This window comes from Telmatherina bonti (genome assembly GCF_933228915.1).
Source record: "Telmatherina bonti genome assembly, chromosome: 13".
NCBI lineage: Eukaryota > Metazoa > Chordata > Actinopteri > Atheriniformes > Telmatherinidae > Telmatherina > Telmatherina bonti.
Genome location: NC_136611.1, coordinates 7,172,180 through 7,188,148, shown reverse-complemented (window position 1 = coordinate 7,188,148; position 15,969 = coordinate 7,172,180). Strand labels below are relative to the sequence as shown.

General features: G+C 40.6%; 1 protein-coding gene across 1 annotated transcript in view; it reads left to right on the top strand.

Moving 5' to 3' along the window:
* smarca2 (SWI/SNF related BAF chromatin remodeling complex subunit ATPase 2) overlaps positions 1-15,969 on the top strand; it is a 71,033-nt gene that overhangs the window by 42,054 nt on the left and 13,010 nt on the right. Inside the window, exons 26-29 of the mRNA XM_079251131.1 lie at positions 3,381-3,608; positions 3,929-4,006; positions 4,341-4,559; positions 7,537-7,760. Of these exons, the coding sequence (XP_079107257.1) occupies positions 3,381-3,608; positions 3,929-4,006; positions 4,341-4,559; positions 7,537-7,760 (749 nt within the window). The remainder of the gene's footprint in view (positions 1-3,380; positions 3,609-3,928; positions 4,007-4,340; positions 4,560-7,536; positions 7,761-15,969) is intronic.

Genomic DNA, 15,969 nt, shown 5'->3' with positions numbered 1-15,969 from the left:
TATCCCAGGTCGGGAGTCAGGTCCTGCCTCAAGTGGAGGAGTTTAAATATCTCGGGGTCTTGTTTACGAGTGAGGGAAGGATGGGGTGTGAGGTCGACAGACGGAACGGTGCAGCGTCTGCAGTAATGCGGACTCTGTGCCGGTCTGTCGTGGTGAAGAAGGAGCTGAGCCAGAAGGCGAAGCTCTCGATTTACCAGTCGATCTACGTTCCTACCCTCACCTATGGTCATGAGCTGTGGGTCGTGACCGAAAGAGCGAGATCTCGTATACAGGCGGCTGAAATGAGTTTCCACCGCAGGGTGGCCGGGCTCTCCCTTAGAGATAGGGTGAGGAGCTCGGTCATCCTAGAGGGGCTCAGAGTAGAGCCCTCCGCATCGAGAGGGGCCAGTTGAAGTGGCAAGGGCATCTGGCTAAGATGCCTCCTGGACCTCTCCATGGTGAGGTGTTCCGGGTACATCCATGCGGTAGGAGACTCTGAGGAAGACCCAGGACACACTGGTGGGATTATATCGCTCAGCTGACCCGGGAATGCCTTGGGATCCCCACACAGAGCTGCCAAATGTGGCTGGGGAGAGGGAAGTCTGGGTTTCCCTGCTTAGGCTGCTGCCCCCGAGATCCGACCGCGGATAAGCGTCAGAAAATGGATGGATGGATGGAAGGAAAAATGAATAAATGGATGGATGGATGGATGTACCTGATATCTGCCTGCAAGAAGACAGAATGTAGCACAACCGTTGGTTTTAGCCTGTAAACAGTGTGACTTAGCTTTAGTGCCAAGCTCCAGTAGCTGCTTACTTCCTGTTAGCTTGGTTAGCTTTTAGCTACAGGGAGGTTATAGTTTGATAGATGTCAATCATCCACCCACAAGCTTCATCCATCTTTTCATATACAGTCTGTGGTTCACATGCAGACTAGATGTTTGACAGAGTAGCCTGGCTCTCCAATGCAGCCTTAGTTGCCAACGTTGTCCATGTGAGACGGTTCTCGGCATGTTAAAGGCGTGGCACTAACAGTTTACCTGTAGCAACCTGCCACGGCTGATTCAATATAGGGAAAAACATTGTAGCATTAACATGTTACTTTGGGTTTAAACAACCTCCATATGGAGTAAGTCTTGTCCAGGCCTGTCTGATTGGATTACAGTACGTCAGAATAATCTCAGCTGTAGATGGTCTTTAGGATGTTGGAGGAGGTGGTCTTTAGGATGTTGGAGGAGGGAGAAAAGCTGGTTTCTACCTCCTTCGGAAGTACGTTTACCGTCTTGTTGATCTTTTAGATGTTCTTGTGTCAGCGTCTTTCTGTCCAAGTGCTTCGTCAGAAGATCCATTACCCAAAGCGCTGTTTAACGGCGCATCTGCTGGTTATCTGATGTACAGCAATCCTCTAGTTTTATGTGGAACTCTACACGTCATGTCAGAATCCACATTACCTTTTGGAAAGTCAGATAAAATGAATCTGTGCTTAATGTGATGGTTTATCAATAAATATCATTACGTCAAATCAAATGTCAGTGAGTTTATAAGGTTTTATATTTAGCTTCTTTATTTATTTATTCATTTGTGGGAGATATCATCTGAAAGTGTTCCCAAACGGCTGATGTCATCCCCTCTTTTGGTGGTTCTCCCATCAAGTCAGCGCTGTCTCCTGCACATATTGATCCTGCATATCGCCCGATCACTTCAGCATTTCCTGTAATTCGCGCGGCTTTTTCAGCTTCTCGAGTCACTCAGCGAGGCAGTCACGTAATTTCAGAGAAACAGCGCCTTGTTTGTCTTTAGTCATGTGATATTTGTTTGCTTGACGCAGACTTGGAGGAGTTTCAAGGCGACAGATCTGTAATGTCAGTGTGATGATTTTGCTTTTGTTTTGTCACATGATGCTCCATCCTGCCGGAACGGGTTGATGTTTTCATCTTCAGACCAGCAATTTTTCACATTCCCCAAACAGACAGGTCCCACTTTGTTAGTCGTCTGCTGTCCAGTCCTTGGACTGTCTGCAGATATTTAATCATGCCCCTGATGTTTGATGAAGTGGCCTTAAAGCTGCCCTTTTCAAAAGCAGACCTTGTTTGGAAGTCTTCATCTTATGGTAAGCAGCAGACTTGTTGGGGGACAGGGGGACAATTCTGGGTCTCCTTAGACACTCAGACATCCTCACTGCAGTTTAGTCTGTCTCTTATGTCTATAATAATCTAGTAAACAATTCTTGATGATGTGATACCCTTAACAACAATTTCCTGTTAATGTAGAGGTGCTTTTATGCAAACGATGGCTGTGCTGGTTTTTTTTCCAAGTAACCGCTTCAGACACTAAAAACGAAAACATGATGTCAAGTGTCCCATTTTCTCCTGTGCTCATGACTTCATACCAAAATGATGTTAGTTATGATCCGTTATCTGGAGAAAAGCATGAAAACGTGAATTTACTTTACTGGTATTTCACAGACACATTGTGCAATTATATGATTGCAACAGGGTTAGCTAAGAGCTAACTGTTGCCGGTAAACAGGCAAGAGTAAATACAAAATGAAGAAAAAACATGATCTTAAACAGGAGACAGAACATGAAAACAAGATACAAATACACCAAGACCACATAAAATACATCTATGAATACAAAAGTAACAATATAATCTGAATAACACACAATAGAAACAAAAAGAAAAATGACTGACTGTAATTATAGCAGCATCTTTAGTCTGTACATATATATATATATATATATATATATATATATATATATACATACATATATATATATATATACATATATATATATATATATATATATATATATATATACACACACATATTTATATATATATATATATATATATATATATATATATATATATATACACACACATATTTATATATATATATATATATATATATATATATATACATACATATATATATATATATATATATATACACACACATATTTATATATATATATATATATATATATATATATATATACATATATATATATATATATATATATATATATATATATATATACACACACATATTTATATATATATATATATATATATATATATATATATATATATATATATATATATACACATATATATAAATAACATATAAATAACATATATATATATATAAAACAAATATATTCAATATATCATCTATTTTATTTTGTTTTGTTTTCTGCTGAGAGACTCATGTTTAAAGTAACTACAAACAACTGAATTTTAGCCTCCTAAGTGACGGCTTGAGTTGGTAGTTTGGGCATCATAGCTGATTTTACTGGGTTGTTGACTGGTGGCTGACACCCAGTTTTAACATCATTGAAACTTATTGAAGCCTTTTGGATTTGCATGCATCTGAACCGTTTGCCTCCATGATTCCAGGACCTTCAGGCTCAGGATCGGGCTCACCGCATCGGCCAGCAAAACGAGGTGCGGGTGCTTCGTCTCTGCAGCGTCAACAGCGTGGAAGAGAAGATCCTGGCAGCCGCCAAGTACAAACTGAACGTGGATCAGAAGGTCATCCAGGCAGGCATGTTCGACCAGAAGTCTTCCAGCCATGAGCGCCGGGCCTTCCTCCAGGCCATTTTAGAGCACGAGGAGCAGAATGAGGTTTGCAACATTGTTTTATTAATTTTTTTTCATGTGAAATAAAAATATTTCAGGTCTTCAAGTGACCAAATGCTTAAGGCCACAAATTAAAGCCAGTTGTAAGGCTCAGAGAAGGGCTTTGATAGGATATATACGTTTTATTTGTGCTTGTCTAACACAGTCTCCGCTATTTATCTGCTATTTCGTGGAAAAAATCAGGTGATTTTGTATGAAGCTGTGAAGAAAAAAACTTCTGTTCAGCTGCAGTTAAAACTAAGGAAAAAAAAGGCTGATTTATATCTTATAAATGTGGACACTGATCATGATTTTAACCATTTTAGGAGGAAGATGAGGTGCCTGATGATGAAACCCTTAACCAGATGATTGCCCGCAATGAAGATGAGTTTGAGTTCTTCATGGTGAGTAAAATGAGAATTTTATTCACATTTCAGATTAAAATAGTTTTGCTGTAAGGTCTTTTACTGCTGATCAGCTGAAGGAGTGAATAAAAGCTGATTGTTTACTGATACAAGCTCATTTCTCTGGTTCAGCGACGTTATAGAAGCATTGCCATGGTTACAAGTAGAGGAAAATTCTTTTTTTACTCTGGCTAAACCAGCTGTTTGTTTAAATCCAGCTGTTTCAAAGTTTTGCTTTATTTTCTTCTTGCTCCAGCTGATGATCATAAATCAACCAATAAATCCGGTTTGTATCAGTTATTTATTTGTGCTTTTCCTTGTTTTTCTTCTCAAGCGCATGGACATGGACCGACGGCGAGAGGACGCCAGGAACCCCAAACGTAAGCCTCGGCTGATGGAGGAGGACGAGCTGCCGTCTTGGATCATCAAAGATGATGCCGAGGTGGAAAGGCTGACCTATGAGGAGGAAGAGGAGAAGATGTTCGGCCGAGGGTCACGCTGTCGTCGGGACGTGGACTACAGCGACACGCTGACTGAAAAACAGTGGCTACGGGTAAAAACTGATCATGTATCTGCTTATTTTACACAGAAAATATACATTTTCCCCCTTTATTTAAAGTTTAAATAATCTAAAAACAGCTAAATGTTAAAATGATTGTTCATGTAGATATTCATTAACATCGTATTAACCTGCAGCTCGATTCTCTGGTTTTAAAGTAACAAAAAACTGTTTATGTGGCAACATTTGCACTCAAAATATTCAGAAAACCAAAAGATTAATTTGCAGTCTTTCTGTGAAACAAGCACAGGACATGAGGAATGAGTTTTTATTGAGGGTGCGCTTGTTTTCCTGTGTGGAGACGCCGGCAGACATCTGTTGAGGTGGTGCTGCAGCAGCACATCTGCACAATCGCACAACAAACACAAAAGCAGGCTCATCCTGAGTAAACAAGGACCGGACTTCAGGAAAACAAAATGTCTGCATTAATTAATTAATGTGCTTTGTAAGGATTAAATAACAAGGAGTCGTGCATTACAGGGTTTTAATGCCCAGCATGGAGTCGAGAACACCATGACGGGAAGTGCATTAAAGCGTGTAATGCACAGACCGGAGTTCTTTACTCTGCCTGGACCATAATCCCACACTGTAAACGTTTATAACATTCATGTATACATTTGTTTTTACAACACTTGCTAAATATGCTACTTCATGTTGGCCTCCTTGTACTTTTTATGCTAAACAACCGTTTTCAAGCAACGTCATGTTTCTTTCATGCACCTGTCAAAAGCTGCTGATCTGAACCAGTTGATTAACATGTTGCTATGGTGACAGCCGTAATGCAGCAATATTACAGGGATTTAACTCGCCGAACCACGTGTGCGTATATATGTGAAAATATTACAGCCAGTTAGGATCCTCAGTGAGGATGACAGCATTGATGCATTCATTTTGATAGCAAGTAAAACATTGTCAATGAGAACTTTAACTTGCTCGGGGTCAGATTTTGTTTTGTGTGACAGCTCGTTCTTTTTCTCTCTGTCTTTTGCGCTCTCCCGCAATAATGTACCGATCCCCTGTCCCATCTTGAGTCTTCGTACAATTCCAACAGCTTTCAAATGACATTTCTGCTGAATGTGACGCTTAAGGTAGTCCAACTTCCATTCAGTCCACATTTTTCCCTCGGAAAACTCATTTGCTACTTTGGCTTCGCAACATGTTTTGCAGAGTAAACCTTTCTCACTCGAAAAGGAAAAAATCTCACTCAGTTTCACCGCTTGTTCTTCTATTTTCACATACTCCGACAGCCATTCCATCTTAAAAGAACCACATTTCTTTTTTACTTTGGCTTGATGAGTGGATGCGTCGCTGCCCGTTCGTTTCGCCATGATAAGGGGTTAGCATCTGCGTCTCTTAACTCCGCTGCACTGTTGTTAGCTAGCTAACCTGAACGGCGCATATGGGCAGGGCACATTCGCGCCGTTCTGCTCCGATTGGCTGCGTAGCGTACATGAACTGTACGGCATTATTGGCTGGACACCTGTCACTCATTGAGTTACGTTGCAAAATGGTACAAAATATATATATATATAATTGGTCTAATTAACTAGATTATATCAGTTCTAAAATTAGATATTAAGTAATGCGTTTCTGTTTTATTTTATTTTGTGCGCTGCATAGATGTTCTTGTGCGCTGAGTATGTGCAAGCAGTGCGCGATTGCGCACGCGCGCAGCTTAGAGGGAACATTGATCCTCACTGACCATGTTATAAGGAGAATTTAACGCATCTGTTCACTAAGCTTCGTTTGTAATAGTCTGAAACGTTTCAGTAATGTATTTTTGTTTTCTGTAGACAGTGTTTATTAATAGATGTTAATATCCAGGGTGGAGGGTGGAGCTACACTGGCGGCAGCTTCTCATTTGTGCATTTCATTTTCTGTCTGGGTCCAGATGTGAACATCTGCTGCATCTGGTGGAAACTTCCTGGAAAAGTTGCTAAAAGAGTCTGAAAACTTAACAGAGCGGCCGAGCCAGACGCCGTACGCCTGCTTTGTTTACCTTTACACGAATGTCACTGATGTTCCAGTCACGTGATCAGCGATGAAAGCCCATAATAGTCCGTTTATAAATCTGACTGATAAATAAATATTTTCTTATTTATTTAATGTCGTTGTTTAGACAACATTACCTTCTCGCAGTAATTTAAACTACATTTACCTCCAAAATTAAACTATTCCAAGGTTTTTGGGTTTTTTTCTATTCCATCGATGTTCTTCAGAAAAATCATAAAAGTCAAACCTCATCATTAAATTTTATTTTTCCATGCAGGCATTTTGATTATAGCCTCATGTTTCTCTGAGATCAGGACACCAGCATGTTTACCTCCATGCTGCACCGTCTCATCTTTGGATTTCTGTAACTCTCACCATCAGCAAATCAAGTCTTCTAATTGGAAGTTTGGAAGTGAAAGCATCTCTTGGTGCGATGCTGGTGGCATTCAGTCACCAACACCAAACACACTGTGTCACAGTCCCCCGGGGAGACAGCTTAAGCCTGGCAGATCCATGTTATTGACCGGCTCCGAGGTTTCAGGGGAAACTAAAATAGAACAAAGACATTTTGAGGCCAAGGTGATGGTACTTTGAAATCACTGTTGACTGAGGTTCAAACAAGCTCTCATTAAAAGAGGAAAGAGAGCTGTCCGAAAAGCTCCACGACAGGCCTGGATTCATACCACATATGACTTCATGCTTTTATGCAGCAATTAATTACTTCAGGGTGGCGTGCAGGACCTGAATTTCAGCACCTTTTTTTCTTTATTTAGGTTTAGCAGAAGCTGTCAGGTGGAAGTCAAATAAATATTCCAGCAGCCTTCTTGAGAATGCAATTAATTTTATGTTTATGTATGATTCCAGATGAACATTTAATGCATAAATAAACCAAATCTTCTTCATCTGATGACGCTACAGCTCTGCATCATGCTGCGCAGATTGAAGCGACTGAAGCATTAACCTTGTCTCAAACCTTCAGGCCATCGAGGATGGAAACTTGGAGGAGATGGAGGAGGAGATCCGGCTAAAAAAGCGCAAACGCAAAAGACGTCAAGACAAAGACTCCTCGAGCAGAGACGACGGAGGCGGGAAGGCTAAGAAGAGGCGGGGGCGGCCACCAGCGGAGAAGTTTTCTCCCAACCCGCCCAAACTCACCAAGCAAATGAACGCCATCATCGATACGGTGATCAACTACAGAGACGGGTGAGAGTCAACTCAAATCTGTTTCATGTGGTGTCGGTGGCCAGTTTCACACACATCCACACGGTTTTCCATTAATCTGAACGTTTCTGCCAGGAGAACTGCACCCCTGCTGCTTTTATGTAACATTTTCCGACTGCAGGGGCAAAAGATCTCAGATTTCACTTTGAGGCAGAGCAGATGGAGCAGGACTTTGAACTGTACAGGTAAAGATGAGAAATCTTAATGATTTTACTCAGAGCTAGGAGTTTGTTGTGGAAATCCACTGCAAATGTCACATAAGAATTTGAAAACAGCAAAAAAAAAATCTTTTCAATCTTTTTTTTTTTTTTTTTTTTTTTACTTCCTCTGGTATTTTTTGAAGTGTTACAAACAACTTTGTAGCGCCGCGTTACCGCTAGCAACCAGTGTCAAAAGGTGGACGTGAACGCTGCCCACTAGTGGATGAACTGACTTAACAACCATGGTAACGTAAAAGAGACATGGCAGTACGAGAACAGTTGCTACGTTTGCTACGAATAAAAGTTAGTTCCGCTTTAAACTGACGAACAATGACCATGTAAACACCAAACTGCTCACACAAAAGTATATTTGGAATTAAACTTAATTCTGATGTAAGTGGCTGGTTTGGCCGCGTTTTAATTCCAAACTGTTTAATTCTTCTGTCATGTAAACCTTTATTCCGTGAACACTACATGAACAGTCGGATGACATTCTTTCGTCGGTGTTGCCGAGGCTTTTTGATACACGACGGCTACCGTTGTTACATTGCGTGTTTTTCAAAAAGTGAGGTGCCAGAAGGCGCATGCATTAGAAACGTAATGACGATTCCAACATCAAGCAGATGTAAATGTTACACAATCTCCCCTTGAGTTAATTCTGGTTGTTCTGAGCATGCTCGTTACCTTGTCCTGTCCCGATGACGTGCGTTGTTTTACCTCCCGTGTTCGGTGGTCTATCTTTCTTCTCCTTCTCAGTTGCTGCAGAAAGTGAAGTAGTATGCTCGTGTTGAGCTGCTACTTCACATTTATAATAAAAATAGCAGCGAAACTGGAACTTATTATGTAGTTTTTACAAGTTAGGACTGAAAAGACGAGAAGCAGGGAGCCAACTTTGTTTATTTCCAGTATACGTCATACGTCACGTGCACCCTCTGTCCAATCAGAACCCTTCCCAACCCGCCGCTCTGAAGAGGAATTAAGTGAAGACGTGTTTCATGTAAACCTTCATTCGGAATTATTTTTCCATGTAAACTCGTAGGAGAATACGTTAATTCCAAATTATTAATTCTTAATTAAAAAAAAACATCATGCAACCATACCTAATGATGTATGACGGTATACATAACAGAGAATAAATAGGCCTTTAATGCCGACGCACCGCTTCAAGACAGAAATGAAGATGTCATGATTTGCTGTGTGAGTTGCAGCTGTCCAGTCTAAATGCATAAGAACAACGTTAACAACAGAATAATGGACAAGAAAACCTCTAAACTTCTCATCTAAAAAGACCTTAAATTTAGGCGAAAGTATCTTCTCCAAGTTTATTTTTATTTTAAGAAAAGATCCGTTAAAATGAGCTAAAGCTGCGGGGTCAAGACTAGACAGAACGGAGACGAGACCGTTAAATAACAGTGAGCTGGAAGTGGGAAACGGCCTTTAAATAACTGAGGAGGAAGAGCATCATTAGAAGCAGAAGTTGACTAACAATGTTCCTGTAAAGTAGACAGTAGAGCTGCAGGCTAAAACCTGCCAGGCTGCAGAACAGGAAACACAGACTGAAGCCTCTTTAAAATAATGGAAGATGTTTTTACCAGTAAGAGGATAAGGGCTCAGTAAAGTCTATCTGCGGAGCATTAACAACAAAGTCCATAGCTCTAAATAAAATATGACGATGTAGAGAATAACATCAGTAGTGTTTTCTTTTGAAACCTCCTCAGTCAAAAGAAGACCTTAACTCCAGATTAGTTGTAAGACTTAACAGCTCATATAACTCTGTGTGTAAGAAGCTTAGGAAAACAGTGAGCAGTGTAGCGACTCTCCACAGCAGCGTCAATCAATGTCTCCACAATGCACGACCTAATTAGGCTGCTGCACATTTGGCCGTTTGCACGAGCAACATGTTTGTGAGTCAGTGAACCGATCGTGAGCGGATATTGACGGAGGACTTAACTATTGAGCTGGAAACATGTCTGCTGAGTACAGATGATGAGTAGCTTTCACCTCTGAGAAGCTTTCATTGCTTCGTTTTAAAGCTGCCTGTCATACCGTAATGCTTCTACAGCGGTTTTACCAAGAAGAGCAAGCAGTGTCTCCAAATCCCTTTTCGTAAATCTGTATCTTTGCTTATATTTTGAGACGCAAGCAGCAGTAGAGAGGGATCATTGTAGCAACGTGAAATGCTCACACTGCTGACACCTTTTTATTATTTATTGCTTTCTAACTGAAATTTGACACTCACCATATCACGTATAACCCAAACAACTCTGCCTTCGCTGCGTTCAAAGGGATTTTATTACTTCGGTAACAGTAGCAGAGCATGTGACCCCAAGTCAAGGTTGTTGAATTCTCCGATAAGCATCGGAGGACTGAAGAGAAACCTGCCAGAATGAGGCTCTCTGCGCCGTAAAGGCAACTCACTTTCCAAATGCGGCCGCTGCAAATTGGTCAGTATATTACCTGACTCCTGAGTTTGATGTAACTAGAGATGTTTATTTCCATCCAGATTATTGTTCCAAATCACTCACTGCAGAAGAGGTTTTGTAACTAATGCATACGTCACTTGCACATGCTCACACACGATAGGGTCAGAATGACTGGACGTCTACTGAAATCCCATTGAGATCATGGTGGATGATTTACATCAAGCAAACTCTGAGCTGCCTGTTGCTAAGAGCTAACCAAGCTAACCTGGAGATAACAGGAGCTAACAGAGGTAAGCAGGTTAAAGTTAAGTCACGTTGTTAACCGGCTAAAAGCCGCAGTTTTTCTACGTTCTTCTTACTTGAAGCGGGAGATCAGGTACCTGTCAGTCAAAAGGACACGTCCCTAAATATGCCGAATTTTGAGATTAAATTACTTTTAAACAGGAGAGTTAGAAAAAAAATCACTCCCAACACAGTTGTCATGAAGGTAAACCTGACCTATTAAACCTAAAATGGATTTTTGAACCAGGCTGTAAACATGTTTATTTCTGCTGTGAAGTTGGTCTTTTTGCGTCTATGGGGATTTGCTCTGTCTTGGAGCCCCTAGTGGATGAAGGGGGAACTGCAGTTTTATGTACTTATGCATAGGCTTCACTTTTACCCACCGGAGGTTGCCGCTTGGGTTGGATACCAACACAGAGAGACCGTGTGTAACGTCACACTATAATCCAGATGAAATTACACCTGTAGCTCTTTACATGGAAGTTTTTTACATTTTAAATTGCTTCAATCCAGTAATAATGGATTTCTGCTTGTTGACCATTTTATTTTCTTGAAAGAGCTCTGCACAGAACCTTTCCTAGTTTTTCCTAGTTTTTCTGCCGAAGCCTTCTCTCTTGTTTCCTGGTTGGCAAACAGCTCAGTAAATTCAATGCCAACACATTACAACCAGTTGACAGTTTCACATGAACATAATACTCACATGGACGGTTTGTTTTCTGACAACTAAATGAAAAAATAAAAGACATCATTCGTTTGAAACCTGGTTGTATTTTTAGAGAGAAATGAAATACTTTGCGGGGCTATATGTTCAGCGTATCTGCCTCTCGAGGGTTCGTCCTTGCCATGGTAACGGTAAAATGTACTGAGTGCAATCAGGGCATGTCTTGATTATCCAGTGGAAAGTACCAGCTTCAGCCTAGAACTGAACAGACATGAAGTCATGTCTTGCACGGAGCCTAGCACTGCAGTGAAAGTAGATGTGTGGTCTGGTCTGTCTGGATCCCCCTCCTTTTTTTTTTTTTTTTTAAACCCATGTGAAAAAATGTGAGTGACATGCATTCATGCACGAAAGAACATTGTTCATTTGTCTTCCCCTTTGCTCATATATACAGTGGCGCTGCCGAAAGTGATATCTGCTCCTCCAGAAGTCATTTCTTTCCCTCCTCTCAGTTCATGCTTGTCCTTCCCTGATCCTCTCCATCATACGTCTGGCACCCTGGAAGAGGCTTTGAAATTCTCTCTGCAGAACTTTGGATGACGAGCGTACAATCCTTTCTCGTTTCTTCAGACTGCATTGAACATATGGGATCTGAGCTTAAATGTGTCACAGTGTTTAATAAACTTTTATCTCTGCTGTGTTGCTGCACAGCAGTCCAGGCTTAATTTCCTCCTCGTGACCCGATAAGGTGCATCACTTTGAAGATATCACCACTGTGATCTTCAAATAAATTATCTTACAAGATTTTATTTTTATACTTCTTGTTGTTTTACCACCTTTACAAGATTTGCTTGAAGCCTTTCCAGGAAATTTAGGTTTTGTGTCTGAAGTGTGGCCGCTCTGCTGAGAGGTGGCCGCTCTGCTGAGAGGTATCGCTCCGTAGCGACGGAAACATCAGTGTGATCTGCTGTGACGAGCTCTAAAATCATCCTGAAACACGGCTGAGTCCAGAGGCCTGTTAGACCACGTGTGATTAACATACCCTGGATATCTCTGTTACCTGGGTCGACCCAGACATTCAGGATCTGGATAAGAGACACAACAAAGATCAAGTCAGTAATTCAACCCAGTTATCATCATCTATGGGCTCACATAAAATGGGAGGAGTCAGCAGGATCTGAAGAGCAGCTACTTGACCGTGGAGGAGCAGATAATTATTATTCAGAAATATGAAGGATTTAAACACATCCGCCTGACGAAAGCAACACTGTTGCATTAACAGTGAGCTGCCAGGGAAGAATACTGGCAGAATGTTGCGGTAAATTTGATTAATTTATACATATATTTAATTAATTTATATATAAAATGTTATAAACAGGCAGTACTCTGATTACTAGGGCTGTGACGATATTCTTTTGTCCTGTTTCGATTAGATTCCAATTCCGATTTTTTTGAGTGCCGATTTGATTTAAATTGGGATTTTTACAATTCTTCAACATTGCTGATTTTTGTAAATAAAAAATAAAAAAATGTACAAAACTTTTTTTGCTCATCTTTTTTCTTAATTTACATTTGGAAAAAACAACCCAGTAGCCAGACCATCATTCTGCTGCTATAATGACTTAGAAGTTGAGTAAAATAAATAAAAACAAATAAAAAAATTTTTTAAAAAGCACTTTATATTTTTATATTTTATTGATTATTTTATTGAATATTTTTTATTCATGTGAAAAGAAAAATAGTTTTTGTTTTTTTTTAAATTAAAAAAATAAACGATTAAAAAATTTTTGAAGTAAAACAAAACCCAATATTCAATTTATTTTTCATTTGATTTCCCACCTCTACTTAATACTGTGTTACACCCCAGATGTTTCAGGCAGAGCTCTTCTTTCCTTTACTTTTACACATTGATTAATTTCTAGCCGTGAAGCCATGAGTCGTTCATGGTTCTGCAGATCCGTCATCTGTGAGTTTTATTTTCAGCCAATAAAACCACAGCTGAGCTAAACCGACTTGAGAAAATGTAAAAAAAAATATTCTTCAAAGTGGTTCGTGACGAGGTTTTATTACTTCATCCAAAGGATGCTTTTGTCCCTAAAACCTCTTTGTCTCGTTAGCGTTCCTCTCACAGTCCGTGCATCAGTGTTGACAGAATCTGCAGCCATTTTCCAAAAGTCCTGATTGGTCAGTAGGTGGTACCGTTACACTCATTGATCTCTTGAGCTTGTTACAAACTCCAGGAGAACTTTGTTCTTGTTCTTGAGGCTTAATAACAAGAAAAAAGTTTGTTTTACTCTGTTCAGTTCATACCCCACAACAAGCTTCATCTGCAACGGAGCTGGGGTTTCTGCGGGGGGACGAAGATGTCTGTAGCTGCGTTTCCTTCAAAGTTTTTCGCAAAATAAAAGCAATATTTCTGGAATTTCGACAAACTCCAGTTGCAACTTTCAGGATCTTCCATTGAACAATGTTTGGCATATAAGTCGCATTTTTTGCGAGATTTCATGAATGGGACGAGATTTGCAGCTTATGCCAGGTTGCCAGGTAGTGTTGTTTCAGGGTTTTACACCTGCTGCAGAGGATTCGCCACATCTTTTCAAAGCCGTTCTCCCTCGTTTGCCTTTTTAATTCATTGTAAAACTGCATTTTGCTGCTGTTTGCAATCAAGGATGACAGTTATAAATTCCTCTTTTATCATTCATAGAAACGATTTCTGTCTCCTCCATCCATCCATACTGTGGATGAGCTGGTGATGTGACCCCGTACGTCACGTGCAGGGTCGCATACATGCAAAAGACATGTTTCCACTGCCCAAAATGTTGAAAAAAACCATCCCATGAGAACGTTAAAAGCGTTAACTGCACCAACCTCAAATGTCTGACCAATCACACCATGCTTCTCAAAGCCCAACGAGAAGAAAGTTCTGTTGGGCTGATGTGTCAAAAATAATCTGCAAGATGCCCTGATTACGTCTGCGAGAACAAAATGACGTCATTTAGTTCTTGCCGCTTCTTGTGCCAGGCCGGATTATCCAATGGGCATTATGGGAACGGCCCCAGGGGCCCACGCCCACCTGGGGCCCATTTGGAGACTAGTGGGGCCCACATAGGCCATACACCAGCAGTTCGGACAGAAAACAAAATGTACATAAAAGGAGATGGTTATACTACAGTGTCTACTGTATTGCTAGTGGTACCATTGGCTGAGAGATGTTAGAAATGTCGTTTCACAGTGTATCATTCACAATTCACAATGTGGGTGGCTGTAGCTCAGGAGGAAGAGCAGTTGTCCTTCAACTGGAAAGTTGGGGGATCGATTCCAGGCTTCCCCTAACAGGCCGAAGTGTCCTAGGGCAAGACACTGAACCCCAAACTGCCCCCCGATGTGCCTATCAGGGTATGCATGTGTTGGATGAGTATGGGTGAATGTGACAAGTAGTGTAAAGCGCTTTGAGTGGTCTGCATGACTAGAAAAGCGCTATAGAAGTACAAGTCCATTTACCATTTACAATGTTGCGCTGGGGAAGGGGACATGGGACACTCTGGACCCAGGGGCCTGTTCGCTTTTAATCCGGCCCTGATCTTGTGGGGTTTGTAACAGGAACATAACCTGGTCCAGTTATTCAGCATAAGTTACCATGGCGATTGAAGTGAACCGGCTTTGTAGTTCAGAAAAAAACCAGAAGTTACCTGGATAAGAGAAAATCCAGCTTTGCCAAACAGGCCTCTGAACTTTATCTTTGTTTTTTTTAATCAAACCGTCACAAATAAAAACATCATTTCCGCGTCTCACGTTGTAGTTTTGTAGAATCACTTTGTTTTCCTGCTTCTTCTTCTTCTTATATTTCACATTACTTTATTTCCAAGGATAAATCCAGTAAAATGGTTTCAGTCTGGTAAAAAAAATTCAGCTTTCAGAGGTTGAATTTATGTTTACATGCACTTGGAAAAACAGGTGTAATCAGGCAGATTGGTGCGAAAACGTGTAGGATAGAGTCGTGTTTTTGACAAGAACATTGGTTGGCAAAGTCGATACGAGGTTGATATGAAAGGAATGAAACACAAACTCTTTTCCCATTTTCTCAGCTCTGGGGAAATGAACCGGGGAGAAGAAGCAGTTAAAGAGAAACCTGTCAATATTTGCTTGGAGGAAAATGATAAATGCTCATTTATTGTGGGTTGTTTGTCTGGGCACACGTTTGCGGCTGGATTTTATGTATTCTCCGAGGCAAACTTTGAATTATGACAGTTTTAGTTTCTAAATCTAATCACAGATGCATTGGAATGAAACGGATGCAAACCAGTTGGAATTTGTATTTATTTCTCTGTGTTTTTTTAAGGCTTCCTTGCAGCGTGAAATCACTCCTGCAGAGTGATTTGGATTACATTCAACACATCGCTTCTTTTTATTCCTCTTAGTCATCGCTGAATTTTTTTGTACCTTCCTAATCTTGAACTAGTGAAGCATCCAAACACTTAACCAAATGTGCTGAGATGAAAGCAACCTGCACTTCCCACCTGCAAACACTGATAAGTTTCCTGTGTAATCTGACAAACCATGATCTCCTTTTGCCACAACCCTGGTGCTGTTGTGCTGTTTTGGGGTTATGTTTGAGTGTGTTTTGGTTT